We start from the raw sequence: 25,180 nt of genomic DNA on the forward strand, positions 1-25,180 counted from the left end.
GGCAGCATAAAGCCTTCCTTCCATAAATCTGAGGAATAAAAGAAGCCTTCCCAATTTTGTCCATAGAACTAATGCCTCAGTCTAACTAGCGTGAGGAAAATAGGGCAAATTTCCCGGGTATTCCCGGGTACTTCAGCTAGTAATAAATAAAAGCTACAGCACGTCAGATTTATTGGACTAGTCGGACGGACGATGGATTTATCGGCCTAGTCGGACGGACGACGGATTTATCGGACGACTCTAGACCAGTGTTTCTCACCCGGGGTTACCCGGAACCCGAGGGTTCCGCAAGAGGTCGCGAGGGGTTCCGTGAGAAACAGTAATAAATAGGCTAATGTATTTTTGAGTAGTTTTTGTTTGATTTAATATTCGTAATTTTACTATACATGTACGGCATATTGTTGGAAGCTCCTTGGTTATTATAATGGAGGCTGCAACCTCATATTATTTACAACTAGCTGAAGTACCCGGGAATACCTGGGAAATTTGCCCTATTTTGTGCCCACGAAGCGATATTCACCGTTCGCAGCCACGCTCCCAGCCCGTCAACAGGACTCCTGCACCCCTCCAAACGGGTTTCGAGCCCACATTCGCACCAACAGCAAAGCGACCTCCATTTTTGTCAATTTGACTAACCCACGAACTCACATTACTCTGACCCCGGGGTCACTTGGGTGGGAATCACTCCTCCCCCCCAATCACTCATCACACATTCGCTCCATACACACAGGCCCGCTGGCGCTCACTCACTCCATACACACAGGCCCGCTGGCCTTCACTCACTCCATACACACAGGGCCGCTGGCCCTCACTCACTCACATCATTTATCTTCCCTTTATCAATCGTCTCCCTAACCCCCTTTATGGCTTGCCTGGCTCTTTCATGAGCAGATCGATTAATCGATCGATTAATCTTAACCTTTTGTTATGATTAATACGCCGGTGCACTATTCGAAAGCCATTTTTTTTTTCTCATGGAAATTTTTTTTTTTTTTTATATATATATATATATATATATATATATATATATATTTTTTTTTTTCATTTTTATGGAGAGCCACTGAGCGCATCCTGGAGCTGAATGTTAGTTCTATATATATATATATATATATATATATATATATATATATATATATATATATATATATATATATATATATATATATGTGTAAAGTTTCATCAAGATCGGTTCACTGGTCTTGGAGCTTATTCGTCACAAAAAAAACAGACAGACAGACACAGACAGAAGGACTGCCATTTATATAGTAGATTCTAACAACCATAGGGAATGTATTTAACGATGTCTATATGGCGCCAGTGTGAAACTGCCCTCACTGGTTAGTGGACGTCCTGTACGCAGCGGATTAGTGTATCATTGAGTGAGTGACTCAAGTACGGGACGCATGCAGGGTGTCCATCAATCTTCTCTGTGCTTCCTAGCACGAAGTCTGTCTGTCTGTCTGTCTGTCTGTCTGTCTGTCTGTCTGTCTCTCTCTCTGTCTCTCTCTGTCTCTCTCTGTCTCTCTCTCTGTCTCTCTCTCTGTCTCTCTCTGTCTCTCTCTGTCTCTCTCTGTCTCTCTCTGTCTCTCTCTGTCTCTCTCTGTCTCTCTCTGTCTCTCTCTCTCTCTCTCTCTCTCTCTCTCTCTCTCTCTCTCTCTCTCTCTCTCTCTCTCTCTCGGTTAGTTCTTTTGTTTACCTTTATTGCTTCAGCTTTAATTGTTTAAGTTTTGTTGATCAAGTTACATGAGGTGTGTTCTTTTTTTGTGAATTAAAACCTCGGTGTGAGATCTCATAAACGAACAGTAAGTTTTTTTTTTTTCAATACCAATAAATTTGACAAAAAGGGGGTCATTTTTTCCTTAAACCAGATATCCGAAAAAAAAATATTATATTTACCACGTGAACTACGATAAAAATATAAAAGAGCAAGATATTAATAATGGTATATAATAATTTTTATGCAGGGGTTCCCTGAGACATGAAAACTATTTCAAGGGTTCCACAAGGGTAAAAAGGTTGAGAAACGCTGGATTAGACTCTAGAGATCTCGAGTCAATCCACTCTGTGCGAGTTTCTGTATGTGACGTCACGCTGTGATTCGCTGAAGTCAACTTTTTTTTTAGGGGCGGGGCATAGCAAGTTGTGAAAAGCACCAGAAATGATCGAAATATTGGTCTAATTATCCCATTTTTGATTTAAAAAAAAAAAAAAACATGGGTGATTTCTTCACTAGGAAGGTCAAGTTAATCTATAAATAACAAGTTTATTTTGCATGTCAGGGAACCTTTAAGGGGCTTGATATGCTTCGGGAAGGAAAAACGTTTGCCGCAGTTGGACGCCATTATGGTTTGAATGAATCGACCATAGGCTACATCAAGAAGGACGAAGCCAACACCAGGAGCCTATCAAACCCAATCGTGTTTATACACCGCCCAGCGTTTAATATTCTCGATATAAATCAAACCTAATCGTGTTTATACACCGCCCAGCGTTTAATATTCACTCGATATAAATCAAACCCAATCGTGTTAATACACCGCCCAGCGTTTAACATTCGCAATATAGAAATCAAACCCAATCGTGTTTATTTTAAAAATAGGCATTTTTAGGCATTTTTTGGGGAAGCATCCATTCATCGCGGATTTTCACTTACCGAGGGAGGGTTTGGAACGTAACCCTCGCGATAAAAGGGGGATGACTGTATAATATAATATATATATATATATATATATATATATATATATATATATATATCTCTCTATTATAATACCAAGCTTGCACACTAAAAACTCGGCTCGCCGTCACACGATCCCTATGAAATTGCTGTGGTACTTCACGGACATGCCAATGTTTGGGAAGTCTTGGCGTTCCATAGTACCAGTTGCATTTTGCACAATGCATATTTTTGTCATTCCCCATGTACGGTCTGTCGTCTGCTACCAGCTATGTCGTACTGCTATCCCGTGCATGTGCACGGGTATCGCTCATATATATATATATATATATATATATATATATATATATATATATATATATATATATATATATATATATATATATATATATATATATATATATATATATATATATATATATTACTCGTACGGCTTCCTTAAAAACTGCAAAGCAACAGGTGACTCAGGTGCATCCTATGTGCAGACTAAATTAAGTGGATTGCAGTTGCATTTTGTAAGCAGCTAAATAACTCAAGTAAATAAAGAATTAGTGATTAGAACGAGCTTTTTATTTAAAAGTTTACAGCTGAAGTCATTTTTAATGAAAATACAGAAAAAGTTATAAAATAAGATGCGGAAGAGGTGCGTGTGAGCGTTGCCGAGCAACCAGTCCGAGCGTAAGCTCCATTGTCTTGGGTCACATGACCCACCCTGAGCAGAGTAAGTCTTGCACTTGTATTCACAGATATTTTGGTTTTTGGACATTTTCCTGGGATATTGGCTTCGAGTTGCAGCAACATGTGGAAATTCACCTTTCTAGCCTACTTTGACAGTACAGTACTAAACATTTATAAGAGTGAGTTGTGAATCACTAGTGCGTCGAAAAAGCTTTATATATATATATATATATAATATATATATATATATATATATATATATATACATATATATATATATATACATATATATATATACATATATATATATACATATATATATATATACATATATATATATATATATATATATATACATATATATATATATATACATACACATACATACACATACACACACACTTAATTAAATGTACAGTATCGGATAGTCCTAAAGTATAATAAAACTTTAGGGATTGCTGCAAATGATGTGAATTTCACAACATCCTATATTCAACTTTATTTAAATTGTCAACCTCAAAACATAGTTCTCTTATCTAAAAAACCTTAACCTGTAAGCAATTGAATGGTTTCCCGACCGCACGGATCATCAGCTGGGCACCATTCTTCCTCGAGGTTTAGCTGCTTTTACCTCAGGTCCTCTCCAAACAGAAGATCCACAACCTCGGTCATAGATCCACATCAGTCGATTACCAACATCAATAGAGCTATGACCTCAGTCATGGATCCACATCAGTACATTACCTTCATCAGTAGATTACCCACATCAATAGATCCACAATCTCAGTCACAGATCCACATCAACAGATCTACAACCTTGGCCGTGCATCCACATCAGTAGATTACCTACTGTACATCAATAGATCTACAACCTCAGTCACAGTTCCACATGAATAGATCTACAACCTTAGTCACGGATCCACATCAAAAGATCTACAACCTTGGTCACGGATCTACATCAGTAGATCCACAATCACAGTTCCACATCAATAGATCTACAACCTTAGTCACGGATCCACATCAGTAGATCCACAATCACAGTTCCACATCAATAGATCTACAACCTTAGTCACGGATCCACATCAGTAGATCCACAATCACAGTCAAAGTTCCACATCAATAGATCTACAACCTCAGTCACGGATCCACATCAAAAGATCTACAACCTTAGTCACGGATCTACATCAGTAGATCCACAATCACAGTCACAGTTCCACATCAATAGATCCACAATCTCAGTCACAGATCCACATCAACAGATCTACAACCTTGGTCACGGATCTACATCAGTAGATCCACAATCACAGTTCGACATCAATAGATCTACAACCTTAGTCACGGATCGACATCAGTGGATCCACAATCACAGTCACAGTTCCACATCAATAGATCTACAACCTCAGTCACGGATCCACATCAAAAGATCTACAACCTTCGTCATGGATCTACATCAGTACATTACCTTCATCAGTAGATTACCCACATCAATAGATCCACAATCTCAGTCACAGATCCACATCAACAGATCTACAACCTTGGCCGTGCATCCACATCAGTAGATTACAGACTGTACATCAATAGATCTACAACCTCAGTCACAGTTCCACATCAATAGATCTACAACCTTAGTCACGGATCCACATCAAAAGATCTACAACCTTGGTCACGGATCTACATCAGTAGATCCACAATCACAGTTCCACATCAATAGATCTACAACCTTAGTCACGGATCCACATCAGTAGATCCACAATCACAGTCAAAGTTCCACATCAATAGATCTACAACCTCAGTCACGGATCCACATCAAAAGATCTACAACCTTAGTCACGGATCTACATCAGTAGATACACAATCACAGTCACAGTTCCACATCAATAGATCCACAATCTCAGTCACAGATCCACATCAACAGATCTACAACCTTGGTCACGGATCTACATCAGTAGATCCACAATCACAATCACAGTTCCACATCAATAGATCTACAACCTTAGTCACGGATCGACATCAGTGGATCCACAATCACAGTCACAGTTCCACATCAATAGATCTACCACCTCAGTCACGGATCCACATCAAAAGATCTACAACCTTCGTCATGGATCTACATCAGTAGATCCACAACCTCAGTCACAGATCCACATCAACAGATCTACAACCTTGGTCACGGATCAACATCAGTAGATTACCTACTGTACATCAATAGATCTCCAACCTCAATTACGGATCCACATTAGTAGATTACCTTCATGAAAAGATCTACAACCTCAGCTGCATCCAGGCAGTTCGTCAACCCATCAATGTAACATCACTATTGTAACTCTACTCGCTGGAAGATTTAATGTACTATATTAGTTTATTATCACATCGTTACAAGGTCTGGTGTTGGCTTTAGGGTTGAGGTGACCGATTTAAGTTCTTGTTTTTCACCGTTGAATTAACACCAGGTAGGGGTGACTCAGCCTGTCATCCTACAAAGATAGGTTAAATGAGTAACAGCTTGCTAGTAACAGGGGCACTGCTTCAGCGGTACAACCACACCCTGAGAAAATGATGCAACCACAGGCTGCATACGAATAAATAAATAAATCATCGTTGCAACTATCATCACACATTGTATTTATAATATATGATACTTTAGATCGTGCACATCTTACCAAAACACAACATGACCACCACACACACACACACACACACACACACACACACACACACACACACACACACACACACACACACACACACACACACACACACACACACACACACACACACACACACACACACACACACACACACACACACACACACACACACACAATCTCTGCCAAGTGTGAACAGTTCGGTGGAATGTTAATATAATGAACATCAGGAGTGAGAAGCGAAGCACAACTCCCCGAATGGGTCACAACACCCAATGATGATCACAATCCCCCTGGAGACGAAGACAAGGAGTAAAACTTTGCCTGATCGTGCAGAGCGCGCCAAGCGTCGCGGAGCAAAGTTTCCTTCACGAAACGCGGCCGAGAGAACAACAACAACAACAAACACGAAACGCGGCCGAGAGAACAACAACAAACGCGGGACGCGCGCTCGCTCCGCCGGTCCTCGTTACCTTCGTAGGAAAGCGTGCCCACGGAGCCCGCGCTCATGAGGACAACCCCGAGGAGGTAAACACACTGCCCCGGATCCATATTGGTAACAAGTCCAGGAGTCGGAAGGCGAGACAGAAGGACGAAGGAATTGAAGAAGAAGAAAAACTGAGAGGGAATTAGGTGCTCAATGTAATACGAGCGACGGACGACCTCTCTCTCTCTCTCTCTCTCCCTCCTGCCCGGCAGTGCCGTGCTCACCGAGCCCCCACCCCCATGCCGCCACTCCCCTCACTCGGTCCGCCCCTTCAGTCCCCGAGGAGTCCGGGCGTGTGAAAAGCGACTCTGTTTGTGTGCTTCTTCTCTTGGGAGGCACATTCGCAGGTCGATCGATGAGTGTGCCGAGTGTTTTAACTTGACAACATAAACTGTCGCACTTCATGGTGCACGGAACTTCACTTTTTTCCTCCGTCCTTCGTGTCCTCAGACATCTTATCTCACAAGCGATCCCACTCGAGCTTCCCACGACGTCGGACCAATGAAGTGCCGATAATAATTAATAGGTGTTTATTCGGTCAATCAGAAACGTTTGTTTTCTTTATATTCCCACGAAGTAAACTCGAAATTCAAAACTCAAATAGCAACACATAGAGAATGGTCACGTCTGCATTATGACATCAAAACCTGTGCTTCACCATCCATGATCATTCATTGTTCACCCCGTCTTTGTATGACGTCATAGTAATTGTGTGTTTCGCCTTCAATGGAGTCGGCGGTGTGGGGTCTCACTACCGGGTCTCTTTTTTCGGTTATCGCACCCAGCAGTGCCTTAAATAGCTAAATGTCAGATGACGTCACAATGCCGACCAGCTATCTGGGGAATCTGACAAAGCTAAATGACATCTTGACCAGCAAATGTTTTCCTCACATCACAGTCTCTGGATATTTTTGTGACTTTTCCAAGCTCTTCTATAAGGGTTAGGGGTTAGGGTTAATGTTTTCACACCAACGCATCTACCTAGATGTTGCTAAACATGTGCTATAAACCCATGGTTTGTGGAAGAATAGCGAGACAACAATGGGAGAGGTGCACGCAGTGACGGACAAGCAGGGCTGTTACAGGACCAAAGCGAAATACGGTATACTTATCTTTGAGTGGTCTAACCGGGGTTCGATTCCCGACCTGACTGCAAACTGTCAGATTGGTGCTTTGAAGGTGGAGTGAACGTTGCATCACAATATATGAAGAACGTCAGTTAAGTCGAGTGTCACGTCTGCTCACATGATTAGTCGGTGAACGTTAAAGATCCCACACTGTCTTTTACGAAGAGTAGGCGAGTTATCACGAATACCCTGAACAAGTTATAAATTACTGTCTGTAAAAGTAGTAGTAGTAGTAGTAGTAGTAGTAGTAGTAGTAGTAGTAGTAGTAGTAGTAGTAGTAGTAATAGTAGTAGTAGTAGTAGTAGTAGTAGTAGTAGTAGTAGTAGTAGTAGTAGTAGTAGTAGTAGTAGTAGTAGTAGTAGTAGTAGTAGTAGTAGTAGTAGTAGTAGTAGTAGTAGTAGTAGTAGTAGTAGTAGTAGTAGTAGTAGTAGCAGCCGTCATAGTCGCAGGAGCTATTTGCTCATAAAGTTATATTCTGGAAAAAAAATTCACAACTAGCTGTTATACTGATCGTGGTGTTCAACTTTATCCATCCATTGGGACCATACTCTCTGCAGAGCGATGGTGCTGCCTAAGCAGTCTCCTTGGCTATTGGGTACAATCCTGGACGAGTCACCACTCAGACACAGTATTCCAGCAAGCTGGCACTCATTTTGTCGACCTCAGAAGGATGACGGGCAGAGTCAACCACACCTGGTATTAATTCAACAGCCGAGTAGGATTTGAACTCATGATCCTCGATGCCAAGCCCACCACCCTTACCATTAAGCCAACACCAGGCTAAGTCAGATCCCAAACCCACCACCCTAACCATTAAGCCAACACCAGGCTAAGTCAGATCCCAAATCCACCACCCTAACTAACCATTAAGCCAACACCAGGCGAAGTCGGATCCCAAACCCACCACCCTAACCATTAAGCCAACACCAGGCTAAGTCAGATCTCAAACCCACCACCCTAACCATTAAGCCAACACCAGGCTAAGTCGGATCCCAAACAAACCACCCTAACCATTAAGCCAACACCAGGCTAAGTCAGATCCCAAATCCACCACCCTAACTAACCATTAAGCCAACACCAGGCGAAGTCGGATCCCAAACCCACCACCCTAACCATTAAGCCAACACCAGGCTAAGTCGGATCCCAAATCCACCACCCTAACTAACCATGAAGCCAACACCAGGCCAAGTCGGATCCCAAACCCACCACCCTAACCATTAAGCCAACACCAGGCTAAGCTTTATGGAGTGTATTTTATTCAGCCACGATCAAATACAACCTGTTGCTTCACTGACGGGAGTGTTATGGGAAGCGGGGGTGGGGGGGTAGGAAGAAGGAGGGGAGGGAGAGAAGTGGGATAGAGGAGGGAGGGTAGAGAGAGGAGGGATGAAGAATGGGGAGGGGGTGGGGGAGTGAGGAAAGAAGGGGGAGTCGGAGAGTGAGGAAGGAGAGGGGAGCGAGGAGGGTGGGGGAGTGAGGAGGGATTGGGGAGTGAGGAGTTGTTGGGGAGTGAGGAAGGGTGGGGGAAGGCAAGGCAGTGTGAGGGGAGGGCAAGGGAAGGCAGCATGAGAGGAGGGCAAGGGAAGGCAGCATAAGGGGAGGGCAGTGGAGGGGAGGGAAGGGCAAGGTGAGGCAGTGTGAGGGGAGGGTTCGTCCGGACATAACCACTGTCCAGACACGTATGAAGATAACCACTGCCGGATACGTGCAGAGAGAACCACCATCCAGATAAGTGCGGAGAGAACCACTGTCCGGATACGAATGGAGAGAACCACTGTCCGGATACGAATGGAGAGAACCACCGTCCGGATATGCACGGAGAGAACCACCGTCCGGATACGTGCGGAGAAAACCAGCGTCCGGGAATAACCACTGTCCAGATATGTCAAGGAAAGGCAGTGTGAGGGGAGGGTCCACCTGGACATAACCGCCATCTGGATGACAGGTATACTATGGGGGGGGGAGAGGGGAGGAAGAGAGAGGGGTGGAGGGGCGAGGAGGTAGGGAAACTGAGGAGGGGTGGGGGAGCAAGGAAGGAGGGAGGAGTGAGGAGGGGTAAGGGAGCGATGAAGGAGGGGAGCAAGGAAGGGTGGTTAAGGGAAGGCAACATGAAGGGAAGGGAAAGAAGTGTGAGGGGAGGGAAAGGCAGTGTGAGATGAGGACAATGGAAGGCAACATGAGGGAAGGGTAAGGTAAGGCAGTGTGAGGAGAGGGTACATCCAGAAATAACCACCGTCCAGACACATATGAAGATAACCACTGTACGGACATAACCACCATCCAAATATGTGCGAAGATAACCACCATCCGGGCATAACCACTGTCCAGATACATTCAGAGACAGAGAGACAGGCAGAGAGGGGGGGGCGAGAGATGGAAAGGGGTGGGAGAGAGATAGGGGTAGGGTGGAGAGACAGAGACAGACAGAGAGGGGAGAGAGGTGGGAAGGAGGGAAGAGGGAAGGGGAGGAGGGGTAGGGGAAGAGAGGAGGGATTTCAGCAGATGTGATGTCCAGTTCAGGAGCACACACAATGATGAATCACCCTGCCTGTGAAACACCGTGATGACAGTTTCTAGCTGGGTCGGGATTCGAACCCAATCTCGACAGCTTAGAGGGAGCATGGGTACCTCTCGGCTTTCCTGCCATGATGTGGCGATTCATTACTTCATAACAACTGAAAACATTGTTTACTCATTGTATTCATTCAATTCATTTTGCCTTCCTTCCTCTCGCATCGAACATTGAAACTTGAAGAATGTGCACCAAGTGGCTTCACCAAGAAATCTACAAAACGGTTGTAGAAACTTTCAAAAATGAAACATTTTTCATTCGTATCTATCTATCTATGCCGAAGTGACAGGTCATATAATGGAAGATCTTACAAAAAGGGGAAATGTCGTGTAAAATAAAATTTCACATTTTCAACGAGCCAGCCACCACCTCGTGCACCGCAGAAAAACATGTGGCCAATGCAGGCGATTGGCCCTGGCCTTTGTTGAAGTTCATCAATATGCAGTATTCAGTGACAGTGAGAATATTGTAGAGTGCCCGCCAAGTGGCTTAAGCACTCAAGGAAGCACTGCAATGAAACAGTTCATAAGGAACGGCTGGCTTGGCAAGTAATAATCCGTCATATTAAACACCTCCCAGACATGACTAAGCAACGTCCAAATTGGACAAATAAACACTTTTTTTTAGGAGTGGGAACTGCTGCTAAGTTCAATTCTGAAGCTGATATTTTGTAATTCAGCTTAATTTAAGAGATTTTTGAGGTTATGGCATGTGCGGAAATGAAATAAAGCCACAAACTCTGGCATCTCCAGGCGTATATAAGCATTGCAATGCATCCAGCGATTCATATGTATGATGAACAGGGATTGGATAATATGAGTGAGGAAAGTCAAAAAAAAAAAAACACTTTATTGTTAAGAAATCGTTGCAGCCTGTTCCATGTCGATGCATGGTTGAGGAGGCCAAAAAAACATGGCTACTTGATGCAGGCATGATCTGGTGTTGCTGTACCATAACCCGTGGTTGGGCAGGCTGCTCTGGCACAGGGCGAAGCTGTAGCTTGGGGCGGAAGATGAGAGGATGGTGATGAGAAGGAATAGTGAGGAGGAATGATGATGAGGAGATGGTGTTCACCTCTCCACTCTAGGTCCAACCTGGGCAACGACAAAGCAGAGAAAGAGAGAGATGTTGTCTCCTCAAAGAAACCCAAGTCATCTGCACGTGCATGTGCAGACATGGCCTTCACCACTTCTGGGACCACCTTTCCAGGACGTGGTGGTCCCGCAATTGTCCTCCCACTGCCTGTGGGTGGTGCCATATTTCGGACCATCATGCCTAGTGGGGCAGCCTTTCATTAGTGTTCGGCCCTCAACCAGGGCTCCACAGCTCACTGCAATGCCATGGATTACAAGTCTCTGGCCCAACAGTCTGCGATGTTGTCCATTTCATTATAAGCATGGAGGGCTTTCTGTGTGTCTTTTGCACTCAAGTCCTCCACCTGGCCTTGTCTGTACTGGAGGTTTTACACAATACAACCTTACCCTAGCTATTCCGCTCTATTGGTTACAATCACTGCCCCTGTCAATGCACATATTACATACACCTTATCCCTGACAGATCCATAATACAGGCGTAAATCTAAACTACTCAAACAAATGGATCAAGTTAAAGTCTTAACACAATCAATATATGGATGCACCCTCCGCCTTCCATGTATCTGGATCTAAACAAATATACTGTTGGAGGAATGACTTTTGTGGGCTAACTTTCCAGAGTATATGGTAGCTCACTCCTATATTGGTTGTATTAGAATAAGTGTGAGGTAATTTAATTGCAATGTGAGATATGCGTCATTTTATGTATAGAAAGATGGACTCTACTTGCCTGTTTGTGTCTAAAACCGACATCACTGGAAACCCCTTTTTAATGGTCTTACCTTTGTAATCTGTCTTTTATGTGCACTTAAAAATATTCTGACAGGCCGTCAGGTGCAAGTTTGGGCGGAAAAAGTCATGCTTAGATCCTGACCAAAATCGAGAAGGACCATCTGAGTAACAGGTCGAGGAGGGGTACACCCAAATGTAAAACTGGGCCCTGGACCAATAGCAACTGAGAGGGGAGGGGCGAAATTTGTCATTAAAGCAGGTGGACAACACCACAAAAGCGGCTGCAAGTCGTGGGGAGTGGGGGGAGACACATGCCCGGTAACGTCGCTGAGGAACCTGCATGCGAGATGCTGCGGAGTTTCCCCCTGAAGTTTTCTCCCTTTTTAGTTCTGAGGTCTCTGCACACCCAACCCAGAAAGCCATGTCCTCTCTCCTTTTTATGTGAGGATCTAGCTATAGCATGAATTGTTCCTTTGCCTGCTCATGTCTCCACTTGGGGGGTCAAGTTGTGTCCTGCCAGGTACAGCCGGGGTATTTCTGTCTTGTATGACTCTCTCTCTCTCTCTTGTCTATCTTCTGTGGTATGAAAGAGGCCTTAAGATGAGAAATTAAGGTTCCCTTTCGTTTTTTTTGATCCGTAGAGTGTCTATTTGTAAGTGTTAAGGGATGATTATTTGTTGATGATTGATTGCTTCTCCTTGTATTCCCGACTTGGGTGATTCTGATCACAATTGCAATTGTGCATGTCAGTTGAAGGATAAATTGGATTTGCGTGTTTAGCGCCCAAAAACGAGGCTATGCCACATGCCGAACGACTCCACTCGGTCGTTAATTGAGATCAGGCTTACAGCACCGATAAGCATGGCACGTCTACTGGCTCGGTGATCCCACTCTGTATGGTACTGTGGTGGATAGATATGTGATCTGGCCTAGCACAGCCTAGTTAGTCGGCTGCCACAACAGCTTTGATATGGTTCACCGGGATTTCAGCCAGGCAACTGGACAAACCTGACGACTTCAACAATGGTAGTCAGGATTGGTATTCAAACCCTGGTTCAAATCTCAACTTCAACAATGGTGCTGAGGAGTGAGATTTGGACCTTAGTTAAGAGGCAGTACCTCAAAGCAAAATTGCAGGAACATGTGATTTGGCACCAATTTGTTTGTTTTTTTGTAATGACCGATCAGGGAAACTCAAACCAGAGGGAAGCGTACTGGACTGATACCACAGCGACCCCAGTAGAGATGGAATTTGAGGGTGCAGTAGAGGGTCCAATGGAGTTACCACTCCTTGCCCAGTAGCCCAGGATATTCTACCCCAATCAACCCAATCTGCCTCAGTGAACCAGTATCAGGGAGCAGCTGACCGGAATCACCATAACTGCAGGGAAATGACCAGAGCAAATGATGGCCATGCTTATGCAGATGGTGGCTCGGATGGAGACTGTCCAAGCCAAGCTGGCAGACAGGCTTGCTGCAGAAATGAGGGCTAATGGTGCAGAGCTGAGGCAGGACATGAGGGTGGCCAAGCTGAGCTGGTGTAGGAGATGAAGTCCGCCAGTGAAGAACGGTAAAAAATGGCGAGAACTTTTGGCAGACATAAAGGACATGCAGTAGGAGATGGCGATCAGTCAGTCCAGATTAGAGAGAGGGAAACGGGCGAAGGGGAAGAATAGACGGGTTAGCGAGGGAAGTAAAAGGGTTAGAACTGGAACAAGGGGATTGAGTAAGGAGATAAAAGGGAATACAGGGAAGATAGAGGAGCAAAAGAAAATTCAACATAAATTATAACTAGCCCAGAAAGGAGTAAAAGGGGAAAAAATTGTGATAAGGAAAGAATGTAGGAAGAGAAATGATGAAGTTGCAAAGAGGATAAAGGAGATGGAGAAGAGTATGAAGGCAAAGAGGCAGATGATATGCAGAGCCTATAGAAAGTCTATACCCCCTTTCAAATTTTTCACCTTTTCGTGCCTTTCAGCTTGGAATTAAACTGCATTCATTCAGACTTTTCCCACCTTTATTTGCACATCATAAACCACAACTTCCAAGTGAAAATCAAATTCCACAAATTTCAGAAAATTAATTTAAAATACAAAAATTAAATATCTTGGTTTGATGTGTCCACCTCCATTATAAGAGCAATTGTAAATAAGCTCAGGCGTAACCAATCACCTTCAACATCACAAACCAAGTTAATTGGCCTCCACCTGTGATAAATTGTAGTGATTCTGATTATTTAAGAATATAATCAGCTGTTCCTGTAAGTTTCCTCTGTTGGGTAGTGCATTTCACAGCAAAGACTCAACCATGAGCACGAAGAGGCTTTCAAAAGACCTCTGGGATAAAGTTGTGGAAAGGCACAGATCAGGGGATGGGTATAAAAATATTTTAAAGGCCTTGAATATCCCTTGGAGCACAGTCAAGATAATCATTAAGAAGTGGAAGGCACATGGTACCACCAAGACCCTGCCTAGATCAGGCCGTCCCTCAAAACTGAATGACCAAGTAAGGAGACTGATCTAAGGGGCCACCAAGAGGCCAATGCCAACTTTGGAAGAGGCATCAGATTGGGGGGGGGGGCACCAGATGCCTGGGAACTTCACTGGGGAACATGCACACGAGTTGCCATGGGGTTTGTCCCTGAACTGGCCACTTTTTGCAGTTGTGGTTTCTGCCACGCCTCTCTCAACAAGCCACGCCCACTATCCTCTTCATGCCAGGATCAAGCTGTGGGACAAGTTGTTCCTTTGCCTGCTCATGCCTCCACCAAGGGGTGAAGCTGAGGTATGTCTGTGTCTGTGTCTATGGCTGTGTCTGTGTCTCTCTCTCCCCCCTGTGGTATGATAATTAAGTTTCCCATTCATTTGTTTGATCCATGTGGAGCCAAAGTGCCACCAAAGCAAAAATGAGGAAAAATATTCCCATCTTAATATTGTGATGATTATGAGCCTGGCGAGGACATTGTGACCTCCCGGAAGAATAAGGGCACATACACGTAAAATTAAAGCCTGTTATATCATAGTATTCTGTTTAGCCTTTGAGATATATCATGTATATGGGGATAGATGTGCGTTGCGAGTGCGAGTTCACATAAGTTTGTGTTTCTTTCACCCCTTCTACCTTCTCTATCCTCTAAATCTCGCAACATACACACTATAACTCAGTTACAGATCCTCACATGCCCATTTCTTTTGGCGGAGAAATTAGGGCAAGGCTCGCTGTGCCAATCCAATTCAGTGGAAGCACATTAGGAATCGCTGGTACGGAAGCCCTCCATCAAATCTGACAGGTGCCTCCAGGCTTCCAGTCTCCTCCCCCTTCCCAGGAAAGGCCACCACCAAGGAAAAGATCCACCAATCAGGCACTGTTGTTGGGTCGGGAGGCGAGACACAACCAATCACAATTTCAAAGGTTTGTCTACACGCTACAAGCCCCGGACCTATGGGAAGCCTGAGAGATCGCTAAGGTGGGAAAGGGGGAATGAATAAGAGAGGAATGCACAGACAGTCAAGGCAGTGGCAGTTCAAGTGGATCTTTTCATGAGTTCAGAGCCTTTTCCCTTTAATCTTTCATTCAAGCCGCTTCGCCCTTTGCTTTCTCTCTCTGCACCATATCTCCATGAACAACAACATTTCTTCTTCTTCTCATTACGACTTTCTTTCTAGGCGACCTTCCTACCTTTCTGACTTCTTTTCATTTCTTCTTTCCGGGCTGTTCGTGACTTTTACATGACATACCCCACCCCTCGGCACACTGTTCACGCACCCTGGTTACAAGCAAGCTACCCAAGTCACAGCATCCCCTCGCACTTCAGCATGAGATTCCGCAGCCACGCAGATCATCACGTACGGCACAAGTACGAGTGACCCCATAACATCGTACACTGTCAGAGCGGAGGAGGTTGACTACGAGGAGGTGCAAGGGAGGCAAGCTTGAACCACCAAGTCACAGTAATTTCAGCCTCAACCAGGGTTACAAAAGGTGTGTCGGGTTGCGTAACAAAGCCCACATTATCTCTTTAACACTTATATTTCTTTATCCCTCTTCCAAAACTCTCCATGTTTTTCCTTTGGGTGTCTGGATCCATTTTAGTGTACAGGTGATATGTCATTGTAATAAGGCTTCCAAGGGTGGGTGTTATTGTGTTGGGGACAAGGGGAATGTATGAGTCCTGCAAATTAATGAATATACTTTGCTTTTCCCCTCTTTGAACTCCACAACCATTTTTCCAATTTTAATTCCACAACCACCATTCCTCCCACCATTTCCCGCTCAATTGCTCATTGTAATAAAGCCATGGAAGTTATATTTTCATTTCTTGAATTACCCTGCTTGGGTTTGGTTTGAGATAGCGCTTCTGAGAATAGTAGCTCAAGTAACCAATCAGCCTGTTAGTTAACAACAGTGCGTCACATAGCATTGGTTCACTCGGCCAATTAGTAGCTGCTATGCAGCAGCAGGCACGGTTCCCCATCCGCTTTGTTCATCTCACAGGTTTGGTAAACCGACCCAGAGGGCAAAGATCTGGCCAAAGGTGAGTGTTGCAGACAGCTTCCATGGTCTTTTTATAAACGCGTCGGGTTCGGAGTTATCTGACCCACGACCATCACAGTGGTGAGGCGTAGGATTTGGAACCCTCTGTGGATGAGCGTAACAACATAAAGAAATACGGAAGTGACAAGTCTGAAGACGACAATGGTTCACGAGCGGTATTTGACAATGTAGATTGTTTCAGAAGTTAAGGATGAGACAACGTGATAATTTTTGACCAAGTTATAATTAATTATAGTGGCCTTCAATCAACAGCTGCAAAATGTTGAAAACCCGGTTTTGTTCAACAACTTTCAAAATTTGACCTTTGCATAACCTTTAAAGGTCACAAAACAATGTTGTGGACATTAAAATAAACCATCTTGCCAAAAGGTGACCACGTGTGACTTCTTTAAGGTCACACTGAGGTGAACAGAGCTGCTATCCACGAGGAGCGACTCGTTGAGGAATATCTGCCTACGAGAGATTCCGATGAGAATCGTTCTACAGAGTAACCATGAAAAATATGTTTGCCTCATAATGTCACCAAATGACGTCATAATGTCTCAAGCTTGACATATCTAGAAAGCACTCATCGAGGTGTTCAATTTTACGTACTACACGATATGGTTCCTAAAACTTGAAAATTTGACCTTGGGGTCAAATATGTTTGACCTCAGGCATTAACCATGAAGGTCAAGGCCAATCGCCACCAAAAACTAATCAGCTGAGCGCCAGACCATGAACTATATTCCCATGAAGTTTGAAGACGATTCGATCAAAATTACTCAAAAAATAAGGGTTTCGTCGACTCCCCTGATTTGCGACAAAGTGACCTTGACCTTTGACCTTCAAAATTTTATGCGCTGAAAGGGACCTCTATAGGCCTCTGATATGCAAAGTTACAAAAATTTTCAATGATAACTGTGCTCTGCAGAATTTTTTTATACGTGATTACAGACAAAAAAAATAAGAATAAAAAAAACATACAAGCTGACTAACATATCTTGCAAAAACTTCGTTTTGGGAAGATAATAGGGAAACAGGATACGTGCTATAGCTTATTGGAGTTAGTTCGTTGAAGAAGGTCGAAAACCCGGTTCGATTCCCACAACTTTGAAAATTTGACCTTTGTGGCCTTTAAAGGTCAAAGGTCAAGGATGATGACCTTTGGTGCAAAACTTCCTCTGGAACATTCCAGGAACAATATAACATCATAATATAGGCTATATGGCATTTCGCACTCCTCGGATTATCCATACTTTGATGAAATCAGCGCAAAAACAAACTTGAAGGGGGTGCCACGGGCAAGGTGTTCGAGATAGAGCAATATGGTTTCAAGACTTTTGGTAGGGAATGACCTCAAGATTATGCATAAAAAAATATTGTCATCCTAGCTCTCAAAGTTTGGGCGGTCGTATGATTTTTATGTCAAAATTCGCAATTTTCTAAGTTTTTGATCTTGTGACCTTGACCTTGGGACGAAAATGAAAAATCGGACAACGACAAGTTTTAGAGAATTCATTTTGCTATTCAAATACTGAAGAACCCATTCCATTCAGTCAATTCCCAAGGAGAAGATAGATTTTCAATCCGACTACACCCTGAAAATGGCTATTTTTTGGGCGTAACTCCTACCACAATGGGCATGGCATGCCCTCATCCAGGAAAACACAACTAGACATTGATATTGAACACATAACCAAGTTTCATCAAGATCGGATCAAAGTCCACGGAGTTATGCTCTGGACAGACACACACAGACAGACAGACAGACACACACACACACACACATCACGAATATAGTGGTCACTCTGGCTGGTGCTCGTGAACCAATTACAAAACTAGCCGTCTCGTGCCATGCAGCATTCGGGCCAATAAAGCCTATTTCTACTTTGCCCTTTGACATTTTGACCCATTTATTAATTTATCTACTCCATATTCTCAAAATAAAGGTTCATTGAAATGTTGATGATGAAAGCTCAAGTGATAAAAAGAAAAAGTTATGCCCTCGACACACCTCACCACACACAGACCACACCACACCACACAATTGCAAAACACTGTCTTCCACTTTGTGGGTGAATGGGATAATGAGGTATTCCATATTAAATTCCCATGACATTTCACTCTTCTTTACATCATACTAGTACGTGCCCATATGTGCATGCCCGTACATGCGTGGCCGTACGTGCAAAAAAAAAACAACTTTCAAACAGCGAGCCAGAAACAAAGACACGGGCCGTTCCTTCGCTCTCGTAAACGACGACTGTATTGGGGCATTGTGTTTATCTATAAATGCGCATAAGAAATCGAGAAATTATTAGAATACATTAAGTCATCACTATCCGGAAGTAGTGCGTGCCCGTACGGAACGTTCACATGCATTCCACGAATTATCGCTTGCATTGAAGTAACAACTGCTGTGATACTTACACACACAGAGTTAATTAAAATCCAAATTAAAATCAAGTTTACCTCCCTGTCTTTGCTTGCCATGACATTCGCTGCCATTGACCATTGCCACTCCTACGCCGCGGTAACTAAGGCACCGATCCCCATCGTAACCGGCACGTGACGTCATCGTCGGCCGGCCGCGCGTGGGCCTACGCGAAATTAAGTCCTCACTGTCCGGAAGTTCGCATATCGCAGTTACGATTATTCGCAATTTAGTTTCAATGCCCAATTATTCAATTAGCGCCAACGTATTTTGCCTTTTCGCAATGTCATCGCAAGGAAAAACACAAAGAGAAGAGAAGAGAGAGAAAAAAAAATGTACGTACAAAAAAAAACCCCCAAAAAATAACTTTCAAACAAACACACAGACTGTTCCTTCGCTCACGTAAACGACGACTGGATTGGGGCATTGTTTATCTATAAATGCGCATAAGAAATCGAGAAATTATTAGCATACAGTAAGTCATCACCATCCGGAAGTCCGTACGTTGTAAGCCGTAATGGGGAACGCGGCTAAGGTTCTCTTCCCCATCAGCCATGCCTACGCAGCAACCTGTCTTGTCATTGGTTGGTAAATAAATGGCCGCAGCAACGTGTCGTGTCATTGGTTGGTAAATAAATGGCCATAACTTGGGAAGCACTTGTCCGATTAATATTAAACCTTGAAAAGGCACATCCTCAGGTCCCCAGCAATATACCTGGCAAATTTCAATTACATCGGACCAGTGGTTGTCGAGAAACAGCAGTCACACACACACACACACACACACACACACACACACACACACACACACACACACACACACACACACACACACACACACACACACACACACACACACACACACACACACACACACACACACACACACACACACACACACACACACACTGCTGGAATTATAGATAGATTGTTGAAGTCACATTTTACATTACACAGAATTTCCATGGGTACCTGCGAGTATCCTGACTAATTCATGGACCGGTGTTTGTTTGTATGTTTGTTGCATTACTTCTCATACAGTTCTGGCCCGATTACATCGAAACTTGCTCCATAGGATCAGTATGAACCGAATTAGTGAAAAGGGGTGTTTTTGCCTTTGCCAGTGGTCTTAGGAGGGGGAGAAAGGGAGATGCAAATTCTCTATGTAAATGTATATCATGTTGCACTGCTCCAGGTGGGAGAGGGTATTACAAGTCCCCACCCTTTGCAGTACAGTACACTATTCCTATCCCCATGTTTTCCAGTGCAGTGAGGTGTTTTGAATTATAAGTGTGTTATTGTTTCATGCATGTAACCCGGGTTACAAGCCCCCATCGGACTTAGTCCGAAATGGGGGCTTATGGATTTGGTCTCGATTTTCATGTCTGTGCATGCATGCGTGCATCCGCAACCATATCTCGGATATGTATGGACTGATTTTATTCGTACTTGGCACAAAGACAACACATGATGGTATACATATTCGCATAATTTTGTTTCATGATGCGATCAAAGATGCCTGACTGGTGGCCATTTTAGTTGTAAAAAAAAACAACCCGGTATTGAAAACGTCCTCAACCATTTCTCGGACATGCTTTTACCAATATTATTCAAACTCGGCACACAGATAATGAATGATGGCTTACATATGCCCGTCATTTTTTTTCGAGATCAGATCCAAGATGGCCAACTGGCGGCCATTTTGTTACTTAAACATGTACCCAACCATTTCGCGGACCAATTTTGTTTTTGTTTTTTGTTGTTTGGCAAATGTCCAAACAACAAAAGGCATGGTCCAAGTTTGTTCAAACTTGGTAAATGTAATATATCACTCAGAAGCTCGACCTTCCAGGCAAGGAGTTTAATCACAGCTCACACACGTGGCCTTCAGGATCACTGCTATCATCGCACCTGTGTGACGTCACCCTCAAGCACCCAGCCCGAACCACCGATGACGATAGGGGGCATGCATATGCCACACTCTATTTTTAAGGTGAAACTTGCAAACCTTCCATTCATCCAAATACACTCATAACTTAAGGCACGCCCTCGTGTAGCAATTCCACAAACATCATTAAAGTCACAAGAAAATACGATTAACTCTTCACCACTTTCCATACCACAGCAGTTTTTCTTCAACATCAGTGACACTAAACATTATGAGTAACAGTAAAACCAAATCATCGATGAAAGTCAATTCCATGTTAACTCGTATGCATACTATTCACAAGTCGATACGATTAGGAGGTCTTCTGAGGTGGGAAGAGCAACAGAGTACCTGCTCTTCCAATGGTGCGGCAGGAGGTGGTGGTTCACATTCCTCCACAGTAAGAGCACCCTGAAAGGGTTCTTTGCAAGAGCCTTATGGAGTGTTGCCCTCTGGAATGATGTTTGCAGGCCTTTCCCAGCTGGCCTCGATGGTTGGTTCAGATGGACCAGATGCATCACCGGTTACATCACAGGTTGACAGTCTCACGTGATCCACATGTCTCCTCACACTAAAAAGTCTCACCTTGGTGTGTCTGTCATGCCAGGACTTCTGCTTCGCTTGCACTCTGCAAACCTTTACAGACTCATCTGGCTGTAATAGGTCAAGATGGGTCTTTCATTACCTTCCCATCAAAAGCTCTGATGGTGCACGCCCAGTATTTCCGTGGGATGTTATACGGTATTTGAAAAGGAACCGGGCCACTTTCAACTGAATGCTACCCTGTTTGAGCTTCTTCATACCCCCGTTAAATGTTTGTACTGAACGTTCAGCCAAGTACGAAACTTTTAAAAACCACAGTTTGCCATGGATGCTCGCTTTCCATCAACCATTCTTTTTTTCCAACTTCAGTGCCAACTCACCCCCCTCACCCCTCACTCTCACTCTCAAAGCAACCATCCCACTCTTCTCCCTCCAAGCCTCCCTCTCACCTCTTTCAAAAATACCCCCCTCACCTTTCTCCCACCTTTCATCCCCCTCACTCTTCCTTCTCTAAGTTGCCCCCCCTCTCATCCACCAACCTGCCTCCCTCCACTGCCCTCTCACCTCCATCTCTTCACTCCACCTCCTCAAATCCTCAACTGCCATCTTCCTTGTCTCTTGTCCCCCCTCTCTCCCAGCACCACAGAGCCTTTTCTCCTCCTCATTCGGCCCCCTCCCCTCGCTATTCTGCAATACCCCACACTCCTTCAGCAACCCTCCTTACCTCCCCCCCTCGTCCCTCGTCCTACCCTCCCCCGCCCCCTCCACCTCCTGCACCCAAAGCCTCCTCCCCTACCTCTTCATTAAAAGTGTGGACCTCAAATATCCGGGGGCCTTCGCTCAAACCTTTCAGATCTTTCCATACAGGTTGCCACTGACAAACCAGACATTATCTGCCTAACAGAAACTTTCCTCTCCCAAGACGTGTCTGACTCCCAAGTATCTCTCCCTGGTTACTCCCTCTTACGGTATGACAGACCTGAGCCTCGTCCTGGTGGAGGTGTTGCTCTCTTCATCAAAGACTCTATTCCTCACTCTCCCTGCACTGCTCTCACTCCCCCACACCCCCAGGAATACCTCTGGCTTCGGCTTCCCCTCCACTCCCACCTCATGTTTATATGTGTACTGTACCGTCCACCGAACAGTGATGACTCCATCTACACCTCACTCTCCGAAAACATGGACCATCTTCTATCTTCTCATCCAAACTCTCTCTTCCTCTTATGTGGCGACTTCAATTGTCATCACGCCAGTTGGCTAGGTGTGGGTACCTCTCTCACCTGCCATGGGACATCAGCAAAAGCTTTCTGTGACTCATTGGGACTGACTCAATCGGTCAACTTCCCGACCCGGATCTCAACCAATGGTACTCCATCTCTTCTAGATCTGATTTTGACAAATTTCCCTGACAATATCTGCTGCTCTTCCTTCGCTCCAATTGGTTCTTCTGACCACGTCCTTGTTAAAGTGGACATCTCTCTGGCTGCTATCAGAGAACCACCTCACCGCCGTCGAGTCTGGCATTTCACTCAAGCCGACTGGCAGGGTCTCCGAGCAGCCATCAAACTTACAGACTGGTCTCCTATCACTACTTTCTCAAACATCAACTCATCCTGGGAATTCTTTCAAAGAAACTTGCTCTCCCTCATGCACAGATTTATCCCCTCTCGTGTTCAGTTGTCTTACCCTTCCTCCCGCCCTTGGTTTACTGAAGCTTGTGGCGAGGCAGTTGTCCTGAAACAACTTGCCTTTGCCTCATGGAAAGCAAACCCAACTGAGGGCAATCTCAGTTCTTTCCACAAAGCTCGGAACAAGTGTGTATCTACCCTCAGGAGAGCCAGAAAACAACATCTTTCTCATCTCAAGTCTGAACTCTCAAACCTCTCTCCCTCCTCAAAATCCTGGTGGCATTTAATCAAATCTGTTTCTGGTGTATGTTCCCCCTCCATCCCCTCCCTTACTTCAAATGGCCGCACTGCTGATTCCACACGTGATAAAGCTGAATGTCTAAACTCGGTGTTTGCAGCTAAATCTTGTGTCCTAAACCCATCACTATCTCTACCCACTTTACCCAGTCGCACCCAACTGTCCCTGGACTCTGTATCCTTTTCTCCTGACAAGGTGGAGAGCTTGCTTTCAAACCTCGAGTCAGATTCTGCAACCGGTCCAGACGGCATCAGCCCACGTGTCCTCAAAGCCTGCTCTTCTGCTCTTGCTCACCCTCTCTCTGTTCTATTCACCCTCTCATTTTCCCAAGGTCATCTGCCATCTGCTTGGAAATCTGCTAACATCACTGCCCTGCATAAAAAGGTGCAAAAACAGATCCCTGTAACTACAGACCAATCAGCCTTCTCCCAATCATCAGCAAGGTTATGGAATCCATCATCGCTTCAGACATGAAATCCTTCCTCTTCTCCAATGGCTTGATTTCCAATCATCAATTTGGTTTCAGACCAGGTCACTCTACCCTGGATATGCTGCTACTGCTCTCCCATCAATGGATGGAGGTCCTCAATGCCAGACAGGAAATTCGAGCCGTATCCCTGGACATATCACGTGCTTTTGACACAGTCTGGCACCCTGCCCTACTCACCAAACTCTCTTCCCATGGTATTCAAGGCCATCTCCACTCATGGCTCGCAGACTTCCTCTCCTGTCGCAGTCAACGTGTGGCCCTAAATGGAGTTCTTTCATTCCCTCTTCCTGTGCAGGCTGGAGTTCCTCAAGGTAGCGTTCTGGGCCCTGTTCTTTTTCTGGTTTTCATCAATGATCTCTCGGACTCTCTGGAAAATCCTCTATTTCTCTTTGCCGACGACTCCACCCTCTGCCGTACCATCTGTCATCCCTCAGACCGGCAAGCAGCAGCTTCTTCGCTCACTGCAGATCTGGATAAAATCACAAACTGGTCCAACACGTGGAACATGTCTTTCAATCCACACAAATCTCACACTCTCACTATGTCTCTTCGAAAGGACCGTTTACAAAACCCCCCCATCCACTTTCTCAACAATCCTCTGGAAGAAGTCTTTTCTTTCAAGCTTCTGGGTCTCACTATCTGCCATGACCTTTCCTGGGAAAGTCACATTTCCAACCTTGCCTCAAAAGCCAGTCGCCGACTGGGAATCCTCCGTCGTGCAAAGTCCTTCCTCGGCCCTCTTGAGCTCCTGACTACTTACAAAGCTTTTGTCCGTAGCCTGATGGAGTACTGCTCTCCCCTCTGGGCTGGTGCTCCTGCCTCCCACCTTTCTCGACTTCACGCTGTCGAAACCAGGGCTTTTAAGATCATTGGCATCTCCCGCAATGAAGCTGAGTCTTTGGGCCTCTCACTCAATCACCGCAGGTTGGTCGGTGGTCTTTCTGTCTTCTACCGACTCCTCTCCAGCCTTGCCCCCCCTGCTCTCTCTGCGATTTGTCCCAACCACATTTCCACAGGGCGCTCAAGGTCCGCCAACAACCCCCTTCTGGTAAAACTACCAAAATCACGAATCACTGCTCATCTTCACTCTTTCATTCCTCTTTTTTTGGAGAGTAAACTTTGGAATAAACTTCCTCACTCTATTCTTTCCCATTCTTCCCTCCAGGCTTTCAAAACAGCTGTTCACCACCACCTCTTATCTTCCCCCATCCAAATCCTCGATCTTTTCTACCCCCGATAATCCACCCAAGCCCACTTCCTTCAATTCTCCTGCTTTCCTTCCTGAAAGTCCCTGTAATGTCCATCTTCTCCTCGC

General features: G+C 44.7%; 1 protein-coding gene across 2 annotated transcripts in view; it reads right to left on the bottom strand.

The window, feature by feature from the left end:
• The window catches only part of LOC147030575 (receptor tyrosine-protein kinase erbB-4-like), a 154,509-nt gene extending 147,801 nt beyond the window's left edge, over positions 1 to 6,708 (bottom strand). Inside the window, exon 1 of one of the 2 annotated variants that reach the window (XM_085874784.1) lies at positions 6,471 to 6,708. In XM_085874784.1, the coding sequence (XP_085730910.1) occupies positions 6,471 to 6,549 (79 nt within the window). In that variant the 5' untranslated portion in view covers positions 6,550 to 6,708. The remainder of the gene's footprint in view (positions 1 to 6,470) is intronic. The other variant, XM_085874783.1, reaches the window with a different exon arrangement.
• Positions 6,709 to 25,180: the final 18,472 nt, after the last annotated feature.

The sequence above is a fragment of the Eptatretus burgeri genome, chromosome 3, assembly GCF_056783735.1.
Source record: "Eptatretus burgeri isolate ZD-2024b chromosome 3, Ebu_testis_v1, whole genome shotgun sequence".
In the NCBI taxonomy this organism is placed as follows: Eukaryota; Metazoa; Chordata; class Myxini; order Myxiniformes; family Myxinidae; genus Eptatretus; species Eptatretus burgeri.